This window comes from Lutjanus erythropterus, chromosome 1 (genome assembly GCF_056507025.1).
Source record: "Lutjanus erythropterus isolate fLutEry1 chromosome 1, fLutEry1.hap2, whole genome shotgun sequence".
Taxonomy (NCBI): Eukaryota; Metazoa; Chordata; class Actinopteri; order Lutjaniformes; family Lutjanidae; genus Lutjanus; species Lutjanus erythropterus.
In genome coordinates, this window is record NC_139317.1 from 14,880,967 (window position 1) to 14,900,344 (window position 19,378).

At 38.0% G+C, this 19,378-nt stretch overlaps 1 protein-coding gene across 1 annotated transcript; it reads left to right on the forward strand.

Moving 5' to 3' along the window:
- The first annotated feature begins 7,409 nt into the window (after positions 1-7,409).
- atic (5-aminoimidazole-4-carboxamide ribonucleotide formyltransferase/IMP cyclohydrolase) lies at positions 7,410-19,079 on the forward strand. The gene is made up of 15 exons (XM_084714633.1): positions 7,410-7,566; positions 7,758-7,884; positions 7,994-8,137; positions 11,633-11,721; positions 11,919-12,070; positions 14,520-14,676; positions 15,256-15,381; positions 15,471-15,578; positions 15,661-15,746; positions 15,842-15,931; positions 16,963-17,088; positions 17,201-17,293; positions 17,388-17,570; positions 18,337-18,492; positions 18,683-19,079. The coding sequence occupies exons 1-15, from the start codon at positions 7,548-7,550 to the stop codon at positions 18,800-18,802; spliced, it is 1,776 nt and encodes a 591-aa protein (XP_084570759.1). The 5' UTR covers positions 7,410-7,547; the 3' UTR covers positions 18,803-19,079.
- Positions 19,080-19,378: the final 299 nt, after the last annotated feature.

Below are 19,378 nucleotides of genomic sequence, written 5' to 3' on the forward strand. Positions count from 1 at the left end.
ACACCAAGGAATTGTCCTCTCTATATGTTATTGTCCCATCCATTTAGGTCAAAATCAGTCTTGATGTTTGGAGCGCAGCGTGCTACATAAAGATAATCAATAATTTCCCTCAAATGCATGAAAACTATAGTACCAAGTCTGTTCTGAAAATATGAGTAGAAAGTACAGATATTTATGTTAAAATGTAGGGAGTAAAAGTAAAAAGTTGTCATTAAAGTAAATACTCAAGTAAAGTACAGCTACCTGAAAAATCTATTTATGGTACATAGTTGCTTCCCACCTCTGGCAGTGATTCCAGCCTCTTTTGCTGTATGTCATCCCCCTTCTCTACCCATTCTCCTGTCTTCAGCTGTCCTGTCCCCCACTGGTAAAGGCAAAAATACCAAAAAATAAAAAAAAATTAAGATCTACTTTGCTTGTGTGGAACATGTCCTACAAGCAAACTCCTGAAAGCAGTACATAAAGTTGCTCCACGGTATCTGCAGCTGTCAGTGTACACATCTATTTGCAAGTATAATTAAGACCAAATTTGTGGTATGTCGATGTTGTGTACACACTCTGATGATTAAATTTACACACATGCAGAAGTGTAATACTCATCTTAAGAGTCCACACACAGTAGTGCTTTAAGCTAAATGTGAATGCTGATGTCTAGCAGGTACAATGCAGGCCCTCAGAAAGAGTGCCAAGCTTTGAAACCAATTTGACATAGTGGCCAGACCATGTAATGACAACGTCACGTACAACCCAAAAAGACTTTCCACCCATTGACTTACATTGTGAAAGACGTGGCTGTAAAGCGGCAGATTTTTTTTGACTGGCATCACCATCTTTGCAAAATTACTCGTTTCACTGTCAGAATTAGATCCATTTGGTCCAAAAACATTTGAAAAGTATAAGTCTGAAAAGTACAAGAGCCACAGGATTAAACAATTTGTCAGCAGATCACCGACATGACTACAATTCACCCTGAAGGAGAAAATGAATGTGTGTACCTAATTTCATGGCAGTCCATCCAGCAGTTGTAGAGGTATTTCATTCAGAACAACAAACGTCAACCTGCTGGTGGCACCGGAGGAAAACTCACAGGATCATCAAAGTTGTTCGGGTTCATCCTCTGGGGAACATGAGTGTTTGAAGTAAATTTCATGGCAATCCATCCAATGGTTGTTGAGATATTTCAGTCTGGACCAAAGTGGTGGACAGACTGACATTGGCATCAGAATCACATTAAGATGACCTTGTGGGTTGTAATAAACAGGAACATGGTCTGTGCTTTAATAAACAATAACATAATAGAGAAGAAAAAAAAATTTCATGGTCACATCTCCTTCCTGTTCGTCCACAGCCACCGCGCTGCATCTGCTAGCAAAGCACAGCAAAAGGTAATTCTCAGTTCACAGTTTTAATTTATTACAAAGGCTCTCAGATATTAATTACTCTGTGGGGTTTACTGATAGCCAAATAATTAAGTTAATGAAGAGGAAGTAAAGCAATCAAAAGCCTGATGGTGATGTCACACAGGCCCATTTTAATTTCCAAGAGCAACGGCATGATGAGTGTGTGTTAGTGCGGCGGGGCGGTTTTATTGGGCAGCCATGTAAAGGGTTGTGATTAAAGAGCAGATTGGAGGACATGCAGCATGGTGTCATTTAGCCCCTTCTCAGACCACAGTCACATGTTTATATAGTGATTAAATGCATTCCTAACTGGCTGGACAGACATCGACCCCCTCTTGTGAGAAAAAAAGAAAACAAAACAAAGCAGGGCTGAGCAGTGATTGGAAGTCATCTCTTTAAAACCTGATGGGAGTTTTTGTCGCACAGGAAAGTAGCTGAATCATAATAATAAACTGGGTCTCTCCAGCAGAAGTAGGCCTAATACACAAGTTTCTGTCTTATCTTCTCGCATGTAATCAATATTATACAGTTCATGAGCAGTTTAATACAAAGAAAAGATGTTAAATTAAGTCAATTACATTCGTGTGGCCCCAAAATAATAATTGAAGGACTTGACCCATCATATTCTGTGACCTGTGTAGCTGTTCAGCTATACTGCCCCCGCAAATGTTTTTTTTATCAGACTTTATTGCATGTTTTATTTTGGTAACTGTTGCCAAACAAGTTGCCACCATAGTATTTATTTAGATAAGGTCACAAATGTTTGATAGCTTTGATTTTTAGTGAGGGCTATATTAAAATTTGTGACCCTTCAGATTTTGTGACATCTCTGGTTGTGTTGTCACAAACAATTTCTAATAAACAACTGCCAAAATTTGTGACACTATTCTGTGGGAGCAATGTCTAGTAACAGCTAAAGTTTGCAATAAAGTGTGATGAAAACATTTTCAGCGTCAGTTGAAATCCCCATTCACCTGCTATCACAGATTTTAAAAAATAAAAGAAGAACAGAGTGATGGGAAAATAAAGATTATACATTAAAAAATACTCTGGGATACCTTTGCAGTTTAAGAGCTCAACATTCAGTCATTAACCAACCTGGTTAAAGCCTGTCACTAACTGAAAGCTGAAAACAGCAGCAGCATCAACTAATCTGTTCAATTCACCCAATGAACGCTACCAGTTACACGTTTAAAGGTTAAATATTCAGGATTTTTCGGTTGCTGTTTGTTAACACGTCGTTCGAAATTGGTGCCTCCTCCCCGTCTGAACGAACAAGAGAGAGGGAGAGAGATAGTAACGCTGTTCAAGAGAGGCAGAGAGTGAATGAAGTGAAGGAACAATGAACAAAACAATGAATCAGGGAAATAATATGTTACATTATTTCACAGCAGTTACGTTCTTAAATCCAAATAAACACGTCCACACCTCAACACAATGCCAGAATCACAACCTGTGCGCTGTATTGGATGGTGCTACACATCACTGCCCAAAAGCTGAAGCCCAGAAACATCCTGAAAACAGAAAAATATGAGAAAAGAAGAAAATACAGGCAGAGAGCAGCATCTCTGCAGGTATTCAAACACCAGTACACACTTCTAGTAGGTCATAAGTGATAATTAAGAGACATCATTTTCCTATGAGTACATTGTTTTTAAGAAAATCCTGCATACTACACCTTTAGCCCTAATTTTGACCTTTGACATAAAATTTATTTATCAATCTGCATGCCATCATGTGTAAACCATAACAGTTGCATATATTCACAACAGTATTTTTTGTAGGATAACAATTATCAGTGATCTGATTCAAATTTTAGATTAATCTAGAATTACTCAGAGCGAGAAAGAGTTAAATGTATTTCACAAGATTATGTTATAACGTGTTCTTTTAACATTAATAATTACAAATTTTCATCACAAAAAATAATGAAAAGGCTGGAAATGAGAGCAAAAATGAAACCAAAAGTTGGAGCTAGTTTTAATAAGTGAGGGTGCTTTGTACTTTATTTTTAATTGAGTCTAATTAATTAATTCTTTGTATTTTAATTGGAAATCGTGACGAGTTGTGAAGCTTCACTGACAGAGAAAATGATAGTCGCTAAGCAACCAAGATGCATCTTCAACTGTGCAAAAAGTGGCAATTTCTGTGTGGTCAATATGACCACCCACAGCTGGAGTACGTAAAAATTTTCTTTGCTTTTTGTGTAATTTATATTTTTAAAAAACAAAATTTAAATGAAAATACAAACACTTACAGGAAAAGTCAGATACCAGCAGCAGAGTTTTTGCACATCTTAAATTGAAAAGAGTCAAAATGACCACCTTGACTGTTTAAACGTTGACTTAAAGGACTTGAGAGGAGTTTTCATTGAACTTTTCAGACTTGATTTAATAGGGGAGAACAGAATACATAACAAGCCTGCAGAGTGAACCTCTATCAAACTGCAGCTTTTAATTTGGCTGATGAAAAATCATGCGAATCAATAGGAGCTCATTTAGTTGTGTGACTTGTCAGCTGCATGACTAATGCCATTTGGCCTGTTTTATGACACAGGCCCCTCTGACACAGTACAAAAATCACAGCTAATTGATAAGGCAGTGGAGCAATATATGGAGGTCATTGATTCTGTTTCTCTTCTAATTTAATCTGAATACACCAGTCATGTTGATTAAAAATTCCCTGCGTAAATTACAGTTACTGCTGATAATGCTGTCAGTTTTCTCAACAAGCCAGCCCGACAAAAGTGCTGACGGCCTTCCTGCCTCTGTCTTTTTTAAACCAATAATGCACAGAGAGGCTGTGTCTTTCTATAAAAATGTTTCACTGTCTATTGAATCACTCAAGTCACCTCTGAGATGTCAGCCCGGCCCTCGAACACAGAGCAGTTACCAGAAACTCCCATTTTCATAGTTAGACAAATAAATCGGCCTCTTTTTTGCTTTGTTGGATTATAAATCAGAGACCCCTTAAAATATTTACACCCTGTAGTTTAATCAATCAGCAAAATGTCAGCCTCATTACGTAAATATGAACAGATTGTGCGATCTTTTAACGTAATCACACGTATTGGTGCAGGTTTCCCCGGGCGGGCCCCTGTCCTGTCACTTAACTAATGGGTGAGTCAGGGAGTGACTGACGGGGCCCAATAAATTCACATCTGTCCGACTTAAAACGCTGTTCGAAAGCATGGAAAAGGCACAGTTTTTTGCCAATAAAGTTTATTGAAAAGGTGTGGCCGAGGGGGGGAATGTATTCATGAGCGTCATTTATTGTTGCAGGAAATGTATGTTACAGGTGTTTTACCAATTACAGTGCATATATAGTGATGTTCGTGGCCCTTCATGGCGTCAGTGTAACCTTCAATTCTGCTGATCAGCAACAAGAATTTAAATCAAACAAAGAAAACAAAAAACACACCAATACCGTTGTTTTATTGTAGGCTAATTCAACTAGATCTTAATATAAAGACCCAGCTGAAACATAACATTCCCACAACATTCCTGGAACGTTCCTTACAGGGATCTGTTTGGTAACCTACCAAAACCATAATCTTCTATCTGGCTTTTAACTTTTCACATGTATTTTTTCTGGTGCTTTGAGCATGACAGGCCACCTGCATTTAGTCTCGTTATATTTTAGAGAAGGCAGGTATCTCTATGAATGACATCTCCAAAATTCATGCCCCCCCCCAAAAAAAAATAAAATAAAATCTTGATGGGGAAAAAAGCACTACAGGCCAGAGGTAAAATATGTATTTTTGATTTTGGGGTGTACTGTCCCTTTAACAGAAACTGTGTACTCCAATTTGACATGTTTTAATGATGAACAACCAATTGATGGACATTCTGTATACACTGCACTAATGTTCCCCCTAAAATATAGGTGTGCTTCATCATAATTACATTATAATGCATTATACTGTGATCACAATGCATTGGAAAATGGTTATAATGTATTACAACAATGATAACGATAGTATGCTGCTGTATGACTATGGCCAAAAAGCAAGTGAATGACCAGCAGTTATTAAGTATTATGATACTTGATCTTGTAAGTCGTTATAAAATGCATTACAATGTGTTATGATGATTAATGGTTAAAAACAATTATGAATATTTATAAGGGCTTGTGACTGTAATTATACATTGCTATAAGCACAGTTTGTTTATGATGCAATGCAATATAGATATGGGTGCCATGGAAAAGTGTTACCAAAAAAAAGTTTTGTTTTGTTCAGAGTGATCTGCAATCAAAAATAGAAGTTGTGCAGTCACAGCTCTGCACATAAATTTCAGTCAGCCTAAGTTGTCATTGATGTTTGCATGTTAAACTGTAGATTATATGTGAAGAAACGACATGGATCTAAATGACAAAACTGAAAAGAAGAAACAGTCAAGCATGAGCACTATCGAGGTCCATGTCTGCCCTCCTGTGGCAACATAAGAGAAGACACTTTGATTGACTTGACCCAGTTTTTAGCAGAAGCTATTCATCATGGACAGACTGGATGTATGTATGTATAGATATGTTCAGGAAATAAGATATTTATATTGCTCTATTTAATAATATTCTCTATTTTTCTCAACAGACTTTTTTCATGGCAGCCATATTGATCTGAAATAGTGATGTAAACACAGGTGTTACCGATGAAACAATGAAACAAGTGGATAATTTGCAAAGCAACCCCATTGCTTAATTAAATCCACAATAATTTAATATATTCAAATGTAAACTTAGTGATTAATGGTTATAATTTAGTTGATAGAAAATGTAATAACAAAATTATTAATGCTGTTACGAAATCCAAAGTTCCTGATAATGAAACTGTGTCTTTGATGAATAAATTTAATTTCAAATTTATTAAATGGCCTATTCCACCTAAGGTCAAGGAAACATATTTTAAAATAATGAGGTTTACCCTGTTGCTGAATTTCTGAAAAGAAGGTTTAAGTTTGAAGCGGATCTTTGCTCATTCTGTAATGTACCAGACAAACATATGTTTTCCTCATGTCCTGTGGCCAAAAGATTTTGGTCAGATCACAATGTGGACAGACACATCAGCCCAACCCTGCCTTCCCTCCATTGACTTCCTAAGCATTTTAGAATTGATGTTAAGATTTTATTGATCACTTTTAGAGCCTGTCTGGGTCTGGCCCCTGGCCACATAGCTGAAATATTGACCCCTCATGAGCCAATACACAGCCTCAGGCCTCCTATCTGTTCCACAGTCGAGGCTTAAATCTAAAGGTGACCACGCTTTTTCCATCAGGGCCCCTCGACTTTGGGACGACCAGAATCAGTGACATCTTTTAAATCACTTCTTAAATCCCATTTTTATAGACTTGCTTTTATGTATCGTTGTCTCTTTTTAATATGTTTATTCTTTTATGTGTTTTTATTTATATTGACATTACATGATGTTGTCTTATTCCATTCCTTTTGTTCCTGTAATCTCCTCCCTGTATATTTCAATTTATTCTTAATGTCATGTTTTTCTTGTTTTACTGTTATCTCTTTTACTGTTTTGTATCGTTTTAATATGTTTTAGTGTCTTTGCTTGTGTGTTAGTTTTACCTCATTTTTAGCTCAATTTTGTCTTGCTCCTGTTTGGCCTTCTGTTGTTATTTTGCCTCCTGCTCCTCTGCACTTTATAAACTCAGAGCTACATAAATAAAGTTATTCTTATTCTTATTTTTATATCAACCATTTCGGTTATGTTTATGTGTTTCCCTTACAAGTTCTTGTATGTTTGAAAATTTTGTTCATAAAAAAGCCTTCAGTGTTGCTTTTTGCTCTTCTTTCACTGAAGAAATACTTCAGTTCTGATATAACTGATGCTATCAGAGTATCTACGCTGACATCTTCAGTTTACTTACAGCGCCACGATGAGGATGAAAATGCGCATTTTCTGCGCAGTGTGGCTCCTCGGGGTGCGTTTGTGTGTCAGGGGCGGGCCGACCTGAGCAGGGCGGGTCTTTCTAGTTTTGAAGCACATGATGAAGCAATGAAAGGTTTGTAGTCTCAGCCTCCTCTAACAAAACTGTACAGTGTTTGCTAACTTCTCTACCTGAGTGAAGAGTGACAGAGAGACGGTGTTCCTCCGTACAGACAGACAGACAGACAGACAGCCTGCAGACTGTGAACATGGCCTCCTCAGAGCTCGGTGAGAGGTTTTATTCACATTTAATTAATTCATGTCGTCATTATAAAGTTTTGCTCTGCGACATGCAGGATGCTAAGTTAGCTCTGGCTAACATTAGCCAACGTGGTCAGTGGTGTCTCGCCAAAACATGCGTTTTACTTCTCTTTAGCGTCGGTAATAATCAGGGAAAATGTTTGCACGTGTCCTCGCAGCTCTTTTGAGTGTGTCAGACAAAACTGGACTGGTGGACTTCGCCAAAAGGCTGGTGGATGTGGGTCTGTCTCTGGTGGCCTCAGGTGGTACAGCCAAAGCCCTGCGTGATGCTGGACTGGCTGTCAGGTGCGTCCTAAAAGTTTTTTTTATTTTTCCATCGGTTCCACTGAATCTAGCAGCTACCTGTAGATGTCCTCCTCTAACCTGTGAGTGTCTCCGCCCTGCTGTGTGTCAGGGACGTGTCTGAGCTGACTGGACACCCGGAGATGCTGGGAGGCAGAGTGAAGACCCTCCATCCCGCCGTCCATGGAGGCATCCTGGCCAGGAAAACCCCCAGTGACTCAGCAGACATGGAGAAGCTGGGCTACAGCCTGGTCAGGTGAGAAAAACATGACAAACTGCTGCAAAAATACAAAACATTTAAACACACAAACAATATTTAAAACAGGTCTCAGCTGCAAAATAAAATGTGTTTGCATTTATGATCAGTGCAGCAGGGTCCAAAATTTTTTTTTGTCCACCAGCCAAATGGACAGTGAGTCTTAACTAAGTCTAACTTAAATATATTCAATTTACCGTCAGAGAAAACTAAATAAACCAGAAACTACTCACATTCGAGAAGCTGAAATCAGACAATTCTGACATTTTTTTTCTTAAAATAGAAGTACTCCAACTGATTCATCAACTAGAAAAATAGTTTGCAATAAATTTAATAATCAATTATGCAATTAGTCATTGCAGCTCCACTGCTGAGTGAAGCAAATCTTCCAGCCACTTGCATATTTTACCAGCATTTTGCTTGTGGCTGGTATATTTATTAAGGCTCAACTATAAGACCTTTCCAAGGCAAGTAAATCCCATGTTGGGCAAGTAAATCTGGCAAATCACTTGCCTGACCAGCAAAATGGTAAAATATAATTAAACTCTTAAAATATTTTGATAATTGATCAATTGTTCAAGTAATTTTTCATGCAAAATGGCAGAAAATGCTGTTTTCAGCCTCTCAGATATGGAGATTTTCCGCTTTTCTTTGTTAATTATATTAAACTGAATATCTTGGTGTTTTGGACTTTGAAAAACTGGGATAGACATTTTCACTATTTATATTTTCTGGCATTTTATTGATGTTGCAGCCCTAGATTAAACATGACTGAACTGAAGTCTTTGTTGTTATTTGCAAATCATTAATACATAAAACAGTTTATACGGGGGCGACTGAGCAGGTTAAAAAAAACAACAAAAAAAAAACAAATGTTGAACCCCGGTTGTCAAGATACCAAAGTTTTAAAGTTTGATACAGTACTTGTATACTAAAGCAATGCTCAGTACTTCTTTAAATACCATGACAAAAAGAAAAAAAGTACAAGGCACACAAAATAGGATTTTTCTTTCTTTCTTTTTTTCTTTTAATTAACACCCTGCACACAGTGCTGGTACAGAAAAAGACTGAACTATCTGAGGTCTTGATACTACTACTATAAAAATCTTCAGTACTTTTTTGAAACTAAAATGTACAGTTTTGTATCATTTTTAACATGTTGTATCACAAAAGTATCAATATGTCCATACTTTTGATAGCCATAGTTGCTGGTGTTAATATTGGTCCCTGCAGTACAGTTACAGATAATTACTACAAAGCGTAGTTGAATCAAAGAGCATGCATGACCTTGTGGCTGTCGTGCAGATCACAAGCTATTATGGTTAGAGTATAGACTTGTGTTGTGCCATTAGGAAGCACATGCAGTTCATTTAGCAGCTGGTTAATTGGGAAACTGCTGCTCCTGCCATAAACTCGTCTTGTGACTCTCATTTGTTTGGGACTTGAAGAATGTGGTCAGATAAGAGACTTCACAGTGTCTCGACTCCCAAACTAAATGGGGAGCATTCCTCTCTTTGTGTGGATGTGATAAAGAGACAGAGGCTGACTGAATCGTTGATTAGGATGGAAGAGTAAATATGAAGCTCTCCCTGTATGGCTCCTTATGGTTTTACAGGGTATCACACCAAGAGCAAGTATTTCAAGGAATTACTTAAACAGCAGCAATATAAGAATAATTAACAAGCTGTGAAAAGTGTGTGCAAAGTCTGTTGCAGTGATTTGATATTAAAGGTTAATTGAGGCCAGGTAGTTTGTTGTGCTTAAATGATTAATCGATCAATCATTAGTTAAAGTTAAACTGTAAGATCCTCCTTATTGTGCCAATTTTAGAGGCCCCTGTGAACAAACCCAGTAGTGTTTCCCCTCCCATAACCACAAAATATAACATCAAAAATATAATTATTCAAAGAAAAATCTCCTGCTTCTCTTTAACTAGGTAATGTAACCTTGCCTGGGAAAAGGTAAACACAGACTCTTCTCTTCTGCATGCTGTTAATTGTTTCATCTGATTTCAAGGAGAATCCGACCTGATGGCAGGCATTAAGAATAACTGTATAGAAACACCAAATCTTCTTGCACATGATCTTGTTTGCTTATGTAGGTCATATAGAGGCTCATATATAGAGTTTCATAACCAGTTTAAAACTTGTTTTAGTAACTTTAAGCAAGACAAAAATCATTTATAGTAATTTGTAAGGAAAAAACATATATATGCTACCTTCAGCCTCTCAAATGTGAATATTTGCTGCTTTTCTCTGTTTAATAAAACTGAAAGTTGAATATCTTTTGAGTTTTGGACAAAAATGCATTAGAAGACATCATGTGTGATGGGCATTTTTCAGTCTTTGGAGATATTTTAGGCAAAAACAAAGGCCTGGGCAACATCACTGAAAATACTTTCAAGAAAAAAAAAATGTTTAATTGAAGTTTATATAGGTAATTATTGGTAATTGATAGCCTACTTTAAATATAGACCAGGAGAAAGGCAGTTGAATTTAACTACTTTACTTTGAATTTAACCATGCTAATTATTAAAAAAAAAAAAAATCCCTGTTGTGCTGGCATGCTATCTGCACTCTCAATTTTTCTCACCGCACTGTTTCTTTTGTTGTGTTTTAATTCAAGTGAACAACACACCTGTTAAATGACTGACTGTTTGTGTCACTCATACCCCGCTCCATTATGAAGACATATGATTATTTATGAGCCAGGGCAGCTTTGTTAAGTTCTTTCAGGGCGGTTTGCATTAAATGCATCTGATTTAAACAATTGAACTTTACTGTATATTGAATAATGATCTCATTGCTATTGACAAAGTGTCTATTGGAGATACATATTGCTGTTTTATTGCTCAGAGCAACAAAAATGCGTAATTGCACCAGTTTAATTAATGAAAATAATTGTTCACTGAGCAGCTAGATTGTGGGACAGAGAATCCTGCAGTCCTCAAAGTCCTGCACCTAAAAGGCTCAGAGCAACAAACTGTGATGAATTTGAGTCTTTCTAGCAGAATATCATGACTTCAGTGGAGGTATACAGAGTAATGTCTTTAACAAAACTCTACAAAGGACCGAGTGTTTTCACACAAGCTTCAGAAATGAACTGTGAATGGATTTAACTGCGTAACTTTGAGCACATGAGGATCCACGTGCACGGTGTTCATGTGTTCTCACTAATCTTTGTAATAGCCCAAGTGATGTGATGCAAACCAATTTTTATAATTTAATTAATTTTTCGTTTCTCAATTGGGTCATTCAGCGAGGCCATGAGCATGACCACACTGAAAGGGCAAATCTTACCTAAATCACTTAAACATTTTTCTACTGTCACTCTAAAAATGTGGAACCACAGCACTTTTTTCACACTGGTAACATGTGGTACAAATGATAAATGGTCGTTTTGTAGTCCATGATATGTGTGTGTAGGTTGTTTCTACAGACAGGTGATGGTCTTTATGAAAAGTCTGACATTAATTCTTTGTTTGTTCCTTTTAAGAGTGGTGGTGTGCAACCTCTACCCGTTTGTGAAGACGGTCTCTAACCCGAGTGTTACTGTGGAAGATGCTGTGGAGCAGATAGACATCGGTGAGCTGTGCAGATCAGATTGTGTGAATGTAGTTTCAGATTATTAAGATGGATTTGATTAGTAACTTTAAAATAATGTTTATGATGATTGATGTGTCACATTTCATTAAAAAGTTTATTTTTTACATCACAAATGTGTTCTATAGTTATTAGCTTGTGCATTAAAGGAAAGTGGGGTATCTTGTCTTTCTTCCCAGGTGGTGTAACTCTGTTGAGGGCAGCAGCCAAAAATCACGCTCGAGTCACCATTGTGTGTGATCCTGCTGACTATTCACTGGTTGCCAAGGAGATGGAGAGTTCAGGAGACAAAGATACAACCCTGGAAACACGTAGGACCCTGGCTCTCAAAGTAACAGGACTTTTTTTTTTTTTGTCTTTTTTTCTTTTCACCACAATTTTAACTAGCAAGTGTATGAGCTGAATTGTACAAGATAGACTTTTCTGAGTGTTATTCTTACACATGGATGTTTTCCAGAAAGTGTGCAGCAGCTTTTGACAAACTGTCCTCTTCTTTAAGGCTTAACTTTTGGATATGTTCCGATCTTTTTAAGACAGTGAAAAACATAATTTTGAGAGCTCAAAGCATTTCAAAGTCTTAAAATGCCTCTTAAAAATACATTATTTTTGTCTTTGAAATGTGTTACAAAATATTCATGTATAATTTCAGGCTTTTAATTACTCTGTTCAACCTCCTTTTTTGTTGCTTAAAAAAACTAACACTACATTGGTGCCAAAAGAATCTGTTGATCATCAGAAAATTAAGCTAAAACAATTTTGAAAATCATTTTACAAATCAAATTTTGTTTTCTGTGATAAAAGGAGATGAGTTTTGGTGTTCGGAAATTATTTTAAGCATTTTTCAAAATTTTCTGACATTTCTAAGACTAGTATTATGATGAAACTGGAAATTTAAACTTTGAAGCAACTGAAAAATCTTGATTTTTTTTTGATGATATAGGGAAAACCTGACAGCATAAATTTTTAGATTTTTATTAAGAGATAAATTTAACAAGGCTATAATGTGGCAAAAAGCCCTGAACCCTTTTAGAAAGTTATTTTTTTCTTGTTAGATCAGACTTTTCTCCAACATCAAGTTGACACTATTAACTTACTGAACTTAAAGTCCAAGATAAGTTAATTTAGTTACGTTTAAAAGAGAGGGCAAGAAGACACAGTTTATACTGATGTATTGATACTGCAGAAAAGTAGTAATGAAACAATTTCAAATAAATCAGTATTTGTTGGCAGCACACACACACATTTGACTGACTGAGTAATCAAGAATATAATCAGAATAATTGCTTGAGCTGTACATTACGGTCTGGAGTTATAAAAAGTATTCAAATCAAATCTGTTGACGTCTGTTTTTAAGAACAGCAACAATAACAAGTTTGATGAGACAATAAAAAAGGACTGAGGCAGATAATTTCCTGATTTGTGCCATCAGAATCAAATTGTGTTACTATCGGCCTTCCTTGTTCACATGTACTTCAAGTATCTGTTAATCCTGCCCCGCTTTCACTGTTCAGACTTGTTCTCAGTTGTGAGCAAAGACTCAGTTTGGAATAAGGGGTGAATCATGCCTGTGGCTTTTTTAATGAATGAGCAGGCCTCTTAAAATGACGGTTGCATAATAGTTACCACATGCTCTTAGATTCTTATTATTTAGGTTTCTGAGGCAAAAGTCAGTTTATATAAAGGGTGCTGATCATATCAGTCAGCTCTCTTTTGTAGTCACCAAATTATGTCTTTCTCAGTGCTGATTTAAGCCTGGTGTTGTCCTCACTTGGTCTGTCTTTTGCTTTGATAAAAAGCCCACACTGGACTTTGTCTTGCACTGACCCTCAGCTCCAAGCAAATACAAGTGTTGACATTTGTTTTTAGGTCACAGAGTTTAACATCTGATGACCTGTGTAGTTTCTCCATGCTGTCAGACTGAACTGTTGACTTAAATTGATCTGTTTAAGCTCAGAATGTGTGTTGCTTTGTTTTGCCACATACATCATGCAGATATAGTTGTCATGACGTAGCTACAACCTTGTACTAAATTCTTAATTGTTGAGTGATGACTAGTTAACACATTGCAGCTATTACTGTGGCTTTTGGACACATTAGAACAGGGCTTCTCAACCGTTTGTAACTTGAGGCTCAGTTGTGATTGTTTAAAAAAACAGAGGACCAAATAAATGAGAAAAATAACATAACATGACAAAAAAAGGACAATGTGCTAGGATAGGATTTCACCAGTTTATTGTTTTCAGCTCAGCATCACTATCTGCCAATGTTAATCTAAATTAAATGTGTTCATTTCCTCACCACACACTTCGGAGCCTTTACTGTTGCAGGATTGTCTCCCAAATCACTTTGTCCATTTTTAAATTGATCCATTTTGTGTCACAGAATCCGAGAGAACATTAGTTAGCTAACAGCAGCAAAACAGGGTTCAACCAACGTTAATAAGACTAAAGTTAATTGTCATGTTTTATCTACACCTGTAACATATTTAAAATGTCAACCCAGTTTCTCCAAGTCCATTGTGAAGTCTTTGATATTTAAACATAACTGGTCATTGAAATTTTACATTCTAATTTGATGGGGTTTTTTTGTTTATTTTAATTATTGAGCACCTTTAGTTATTAAAAAACATGAGCTTTGTCAATAACCATAAACATTTTTTATTTCATTCTGCCTCTGAGGTCCACTAGATGGTGATCTGGGCCTGTGGATGAGGATGGTTGCGTCATGACAGTGATGATGTCTTTCTCATCCAAGTATGTTTCATGTTCTTTTCTCTTCAGGCCTTCACACACACGGCACAGTATGATGACGCCATATCAGATTACTTTCGTGGACAGTACAGCCGTGGTGTCTCCCAGCTGCCTCTGCGCTACGGCATGAACCCTCACCAAGCACCCGCCCAGTTCTACACGCTGCGTCCTGCCCTCCCACTCAAAGGTAGACCCACATCACATCACAGGTGTCTCATCTGACCTAAATGTGTCGGTGTTAGTATTGCTCGGTGGTTTGGGAAATACACTTATTAGTTTAATGGCAGAGAGTTACATGAGAAGATTGATGCCACTGTCACATCTGTCAGTTAAATATAAGGCTATGATCAGCAGCTGCTGAGCTTAGCTTTGCACTAGACTAGAAATAAAACAGCCAACCTGGATCTATTGATCTACTGATCAATCGGCTTTTCCCTTCTTCAATCGGTCTTCTAGAGGTCCACTACCAGCGGACCTCTAGAAGACAAAACTATGTCAACAACATTTATAAGATAACTAATATTGCAGAGGTTTTGGCAGTAGTGCCTTGTCAGCATTTCTGTCACCTCACAATTATCATTAAGGAGAAGAGAAGTAAAATCTTATATGAGATAAAAGGTAATTCCTTTGACTGTAGGAGAGGGAGATAATTAAGGCATGTTTTGAAAGATGTCACTAATTTCTGTAGAAATGCAGAAAATGACAAATAATTTATCCTTGAGCATAATTATTTTTTCTCTCTTTTGTTGCCACTTCCCCGTCTCAGTTGTTAACGGTTCTCCCGGGTTTATCAACCTGTGTGACGCTCTGAACGCCTGGCAGCTGGTCAGAGAGTTGAAGAGCGCCCTCGGCATGGCTGCTGCCACCTCCTTCAAACATGTCAGCCCTGCTGGTGAGAGCCAAAGGAGACATGCAGACATTCTTACCAGTACAAATATGTAATTGAGAGCCTATACGTGAAAATTCATTTTTCTTCTGAAGGAGCTGCAGTTGGAGTTCCTCTGACTGAAGAGGAAGCCAAAGTGTGCATGGTGCACGACATGCTGAAGGATCTCACCCCGCTGGCCACAGCCTATGCCAGGGCAAGAGGTCAGAAACTATGAATTATAAAGTAGATAACCTGGAGTATGTTATCTTTTTTACATAGAATTAACTCCCTCTCCGCCCCCAGGTTCAGACAGGATGTCTTCTTTTGGAGACTTCATCGCTTTGTCAGATGTGTGTGACGTTCCCACTGCCAAGATAATATCAAGAGAGGTAAAACTGAGAACAAACACAAATTGAAAAAGTGAGCGGTTTCTTTTGCTGCAACATTGTTTTGCTTGACAATAATTAAATTTTATTGCTCTCAGGTGTCGGATGGTATCATTGCTCCTGGTTATGATGAGGAGGCACTCAAGATCCTCTCGAAAAAGAAGAACGGCAACTACTGCGTGCTTCAGGTGAGAGATTTTTCTTATTAGCAGTCAGTGGTGTCACAATACCAAAATTTTGACTTGGATACCAATACCCAGTTCAGTACCACGATAACTGATGCCAAAACAATACTTGACAGTGAAATGACATGAGTTTGATACTTAAAAAACAGGCGTTAACCCTGGACACACTGCTGCAAATCATCAATGGTCATATTTATTGGGTCAAATGTTGATATATGATGAATTATAAAGCTGCTCTGCCCATGTATTATTCCATAAAGAGTTCCAAAACTACAAATCATGATTTAACCAACAGGTCATTTACTCTAAAACAATTACTCCAGCAATGCAGACACTTTTTTTAAATTCAGGGTCATTATATTCATGGTGAGCACTGTTTACTCTAAATTTACAGGGGGAGTCAGTTATTGTTCGTTCTGTGTGACCCTACAGAGCCACCGTAGTTGAGAAGAGACCTGTAGCTAGTGCTAGTAGCTCTTTGCTGTTTAGCTGTTAAATGATTTAAAAAGCAGGAAAACAAAACCCCAGGCAAATAATATTAAGTGCCAGTCTGTTCAACTTGCACAAAAATCACTTTGTCAGCGAGCAGTGGTTGAACTCCGAGGGGCTCTGGAGGGGAGAGGGGGGGGCAGAGCGGTGCTTCTCAACATACAGACACTTCAGAGTCAGATTCTGCTCTGATGTGATGTGCTTTAATAAAGAGAGGGAAAAGAAGAGACTGGAGGGAAATAAAAGAAAACATCCATGGTCTGTTGAGTGCGCTGCTCAATCAGAGGCTGCACTGAATTCAGACACACTGTCTGTGCCACATGAGCTGGAAATTCACTTCACTTTAAGTGTGAACACACCAACATTTATCCATCACAAGTACCAAACTTTGAGAAATTCTAATACCAGACCACTTTAAAAAAAAAAAAAAAAAAAAAAAAAAGTGCAACACTATCTGTCATACTTTTTGTATTTGAGGAAGGATGATTAGAAGCAGAGTTAAATTAAATATTCAGTTTGATTAACAATGTGTGTCTTTGTTCCAGATGGATCCAGACTATGAGCCTGATGAGACTGAGGTCAGAGTGTTGTTTGGTCTCTATCTCAAACAAAAGAGGAATGGAGGGCTGATTGATAAGGAGTTCTTCAGCAATGTTGTTTCCAAGGGCTCTGTGAGTATTTACCTTTATATTGTCGTTCGGGCTTTGCCCTTTTAAAATAATTCTTTCATTATGGGCATAAACTTGTCTGGAGTATTTACATTTGATTGTTTGTGTCCACAAGCTGTCAGAGGAAGCTGTACGTGACCTCATTGTGGCCACCATTGCTGTCAAGTACACTCAGTCCAACTCTGTCTGCTATGCTAAAGACGGACAGGTAAGAACAGGCAGGTCAAAGGAGGACAAATGAATCTGGTTCAGCCAAACTGTAGGTTTTATCTCCACTCTTTTCTCCTGTTTGTGTTTGACAGGTTATTGGTATCGGTGCGGGTCAGCAGTCTCGTATCCACTGCACACGGCTGGCAGGCGACAAAGCTGATAACTGGTGGCTCAGACACCACCCTCGTGTCCTGACCATGAAGTTTCGTAGTGGTGTGAAGCGAGCGGAGATGGCCAACGCCATCGACCAGTATGTGAGCAACACCATTGGAGAGGTAAAGGCGTAAAAATGAACTACAGGCACTTTTTTTCCACTGGCATCTGTGGAAGAATAGCCATTCAGTGCATACACTTCTGTATTTGCTATTTTCCATTAGTGGTCTTGAGTCTTGAGAAATGTATGCACACATCTGACTGGGCATCTGAAATGAACAAAAGAGAGAAGTTGGTTACTGTTGCAGGGTGTCCGCAGACCCTTAAACTACAAAACAAACCAACATGGAATCGATAATCGCTAAAGAAAACTGTAGCCTGGTCAGAATGTTTCAGAGCACACCGAGCTCACGATGTGGTGTGGGCTACCAGGGTGTCTCCTCATCACAAAAAATAGCTGCTTCTAGAAGTATTAACCTAAAATTGTTTAAGTTAATGTGACTTTAATAAAGCTAATAAATTGAATTTGAAATTTGCCAAACTTTTTGCAAGAGACTCTGCGGTATGATATATAATAGGTCTTAAATTGCATTAATAATGTTCTTAAATTTCTGAAATTAACCAACCTGTGGTTAATCAAAAAGTGATTAATCAAGTAGTCATTCATGTCAGTGTCTGGTCACTATTATCAGTTTAACTACAGAGCTCTTAGAGTTGTTATCTGTGGCTACATTCCTCTTTATCTGGATAGATCAGTTTAAATTATGGCCACAGTGGCTGTCAAGTCCACGCAGTCCACCTGTCTGCTCTGTGGTGTCTGATGTTTGATGTCATGTCTTATCATTAAATAAACTAAATGAATGTATCGTGTGTGTATTTTGTCGGCAGGGCCCAGACTTGGCAGTTTGGAAGTCGATGTACGACGAGGTGCCCGAGCTTCTGTCTGAGACTGAAAAGAAGAACTGGATCAGCTCCCTGCAGGCTGTGGCTGTCAGCTCTGACGCCTTCTTCCCCTTCAGAGATAACATAGATCGTGCCAAACGGGTAAATAGGACTCACCTTTCACCAAAGCATGTGTTCACTTTGTAAAGTAATTGCATGGGAATGGCCTGCAGACACTTGCTGACATCCACAAAAATGTCACTTCTAGTTAAACTCTATTAACACTGAAAACAGTAGTGTGCTGACATGCTTTCTTTACTAATGTTTCTCCTCTCTGTGTGTCTGTCTGCAGAGCGGCGTTGCGTACATCGCAGCTCCAGCCGGCTCTGCTGCTGACGAGGTTGTGATTAATGCCTGTAACGAGCAGGGCATCACTCTGGTGCACACCAACCTGCGACTCTTCCACCACTGAGCATCTCGACATTTTTCCAGGTGTTCTTTAAACTCCACTCACAGTTTTTGGCATTATACGCTCCAAGTCTTTTTCTAACACTGCTGATACTCTAAACATTCCTAACATCACTGATAGACATTCCTGAAAGTGTAGATCTCAAACAAATGCACTGTTTTGTAACAAATTAATTGCATTCCTTACTTGTGGTGCTAGCATTAGAGCAAGATACAGTTGATGTCAATGATCATTCTAGGTCAGTCACCATTCAGTGTGAAATAAACTGTTAATGACAGTTCATGAGCATTGTGTTTGGTTTTTATTAGCCATGTTACTCTAGCAACATGGCTCTTGGGATGACAATGTTGTTTTTCAGTCCACCACTTTAGTCCAGACAACTTTTTGATGGACTGATGTGAAATCTTGTAGACATCTCATGATCCCCAGATGATAAAGACTACTGGCTTTGGGGATCCCCTGAAATTTTCACTTTAATTTGAGCCCTTAACTATTTAGGAAATGAGAGATGCTGACATTAGGGCAACTAATGACTATTTCATTATTTATTAAGCTGTGGATAATTTTCACGAGTAATCA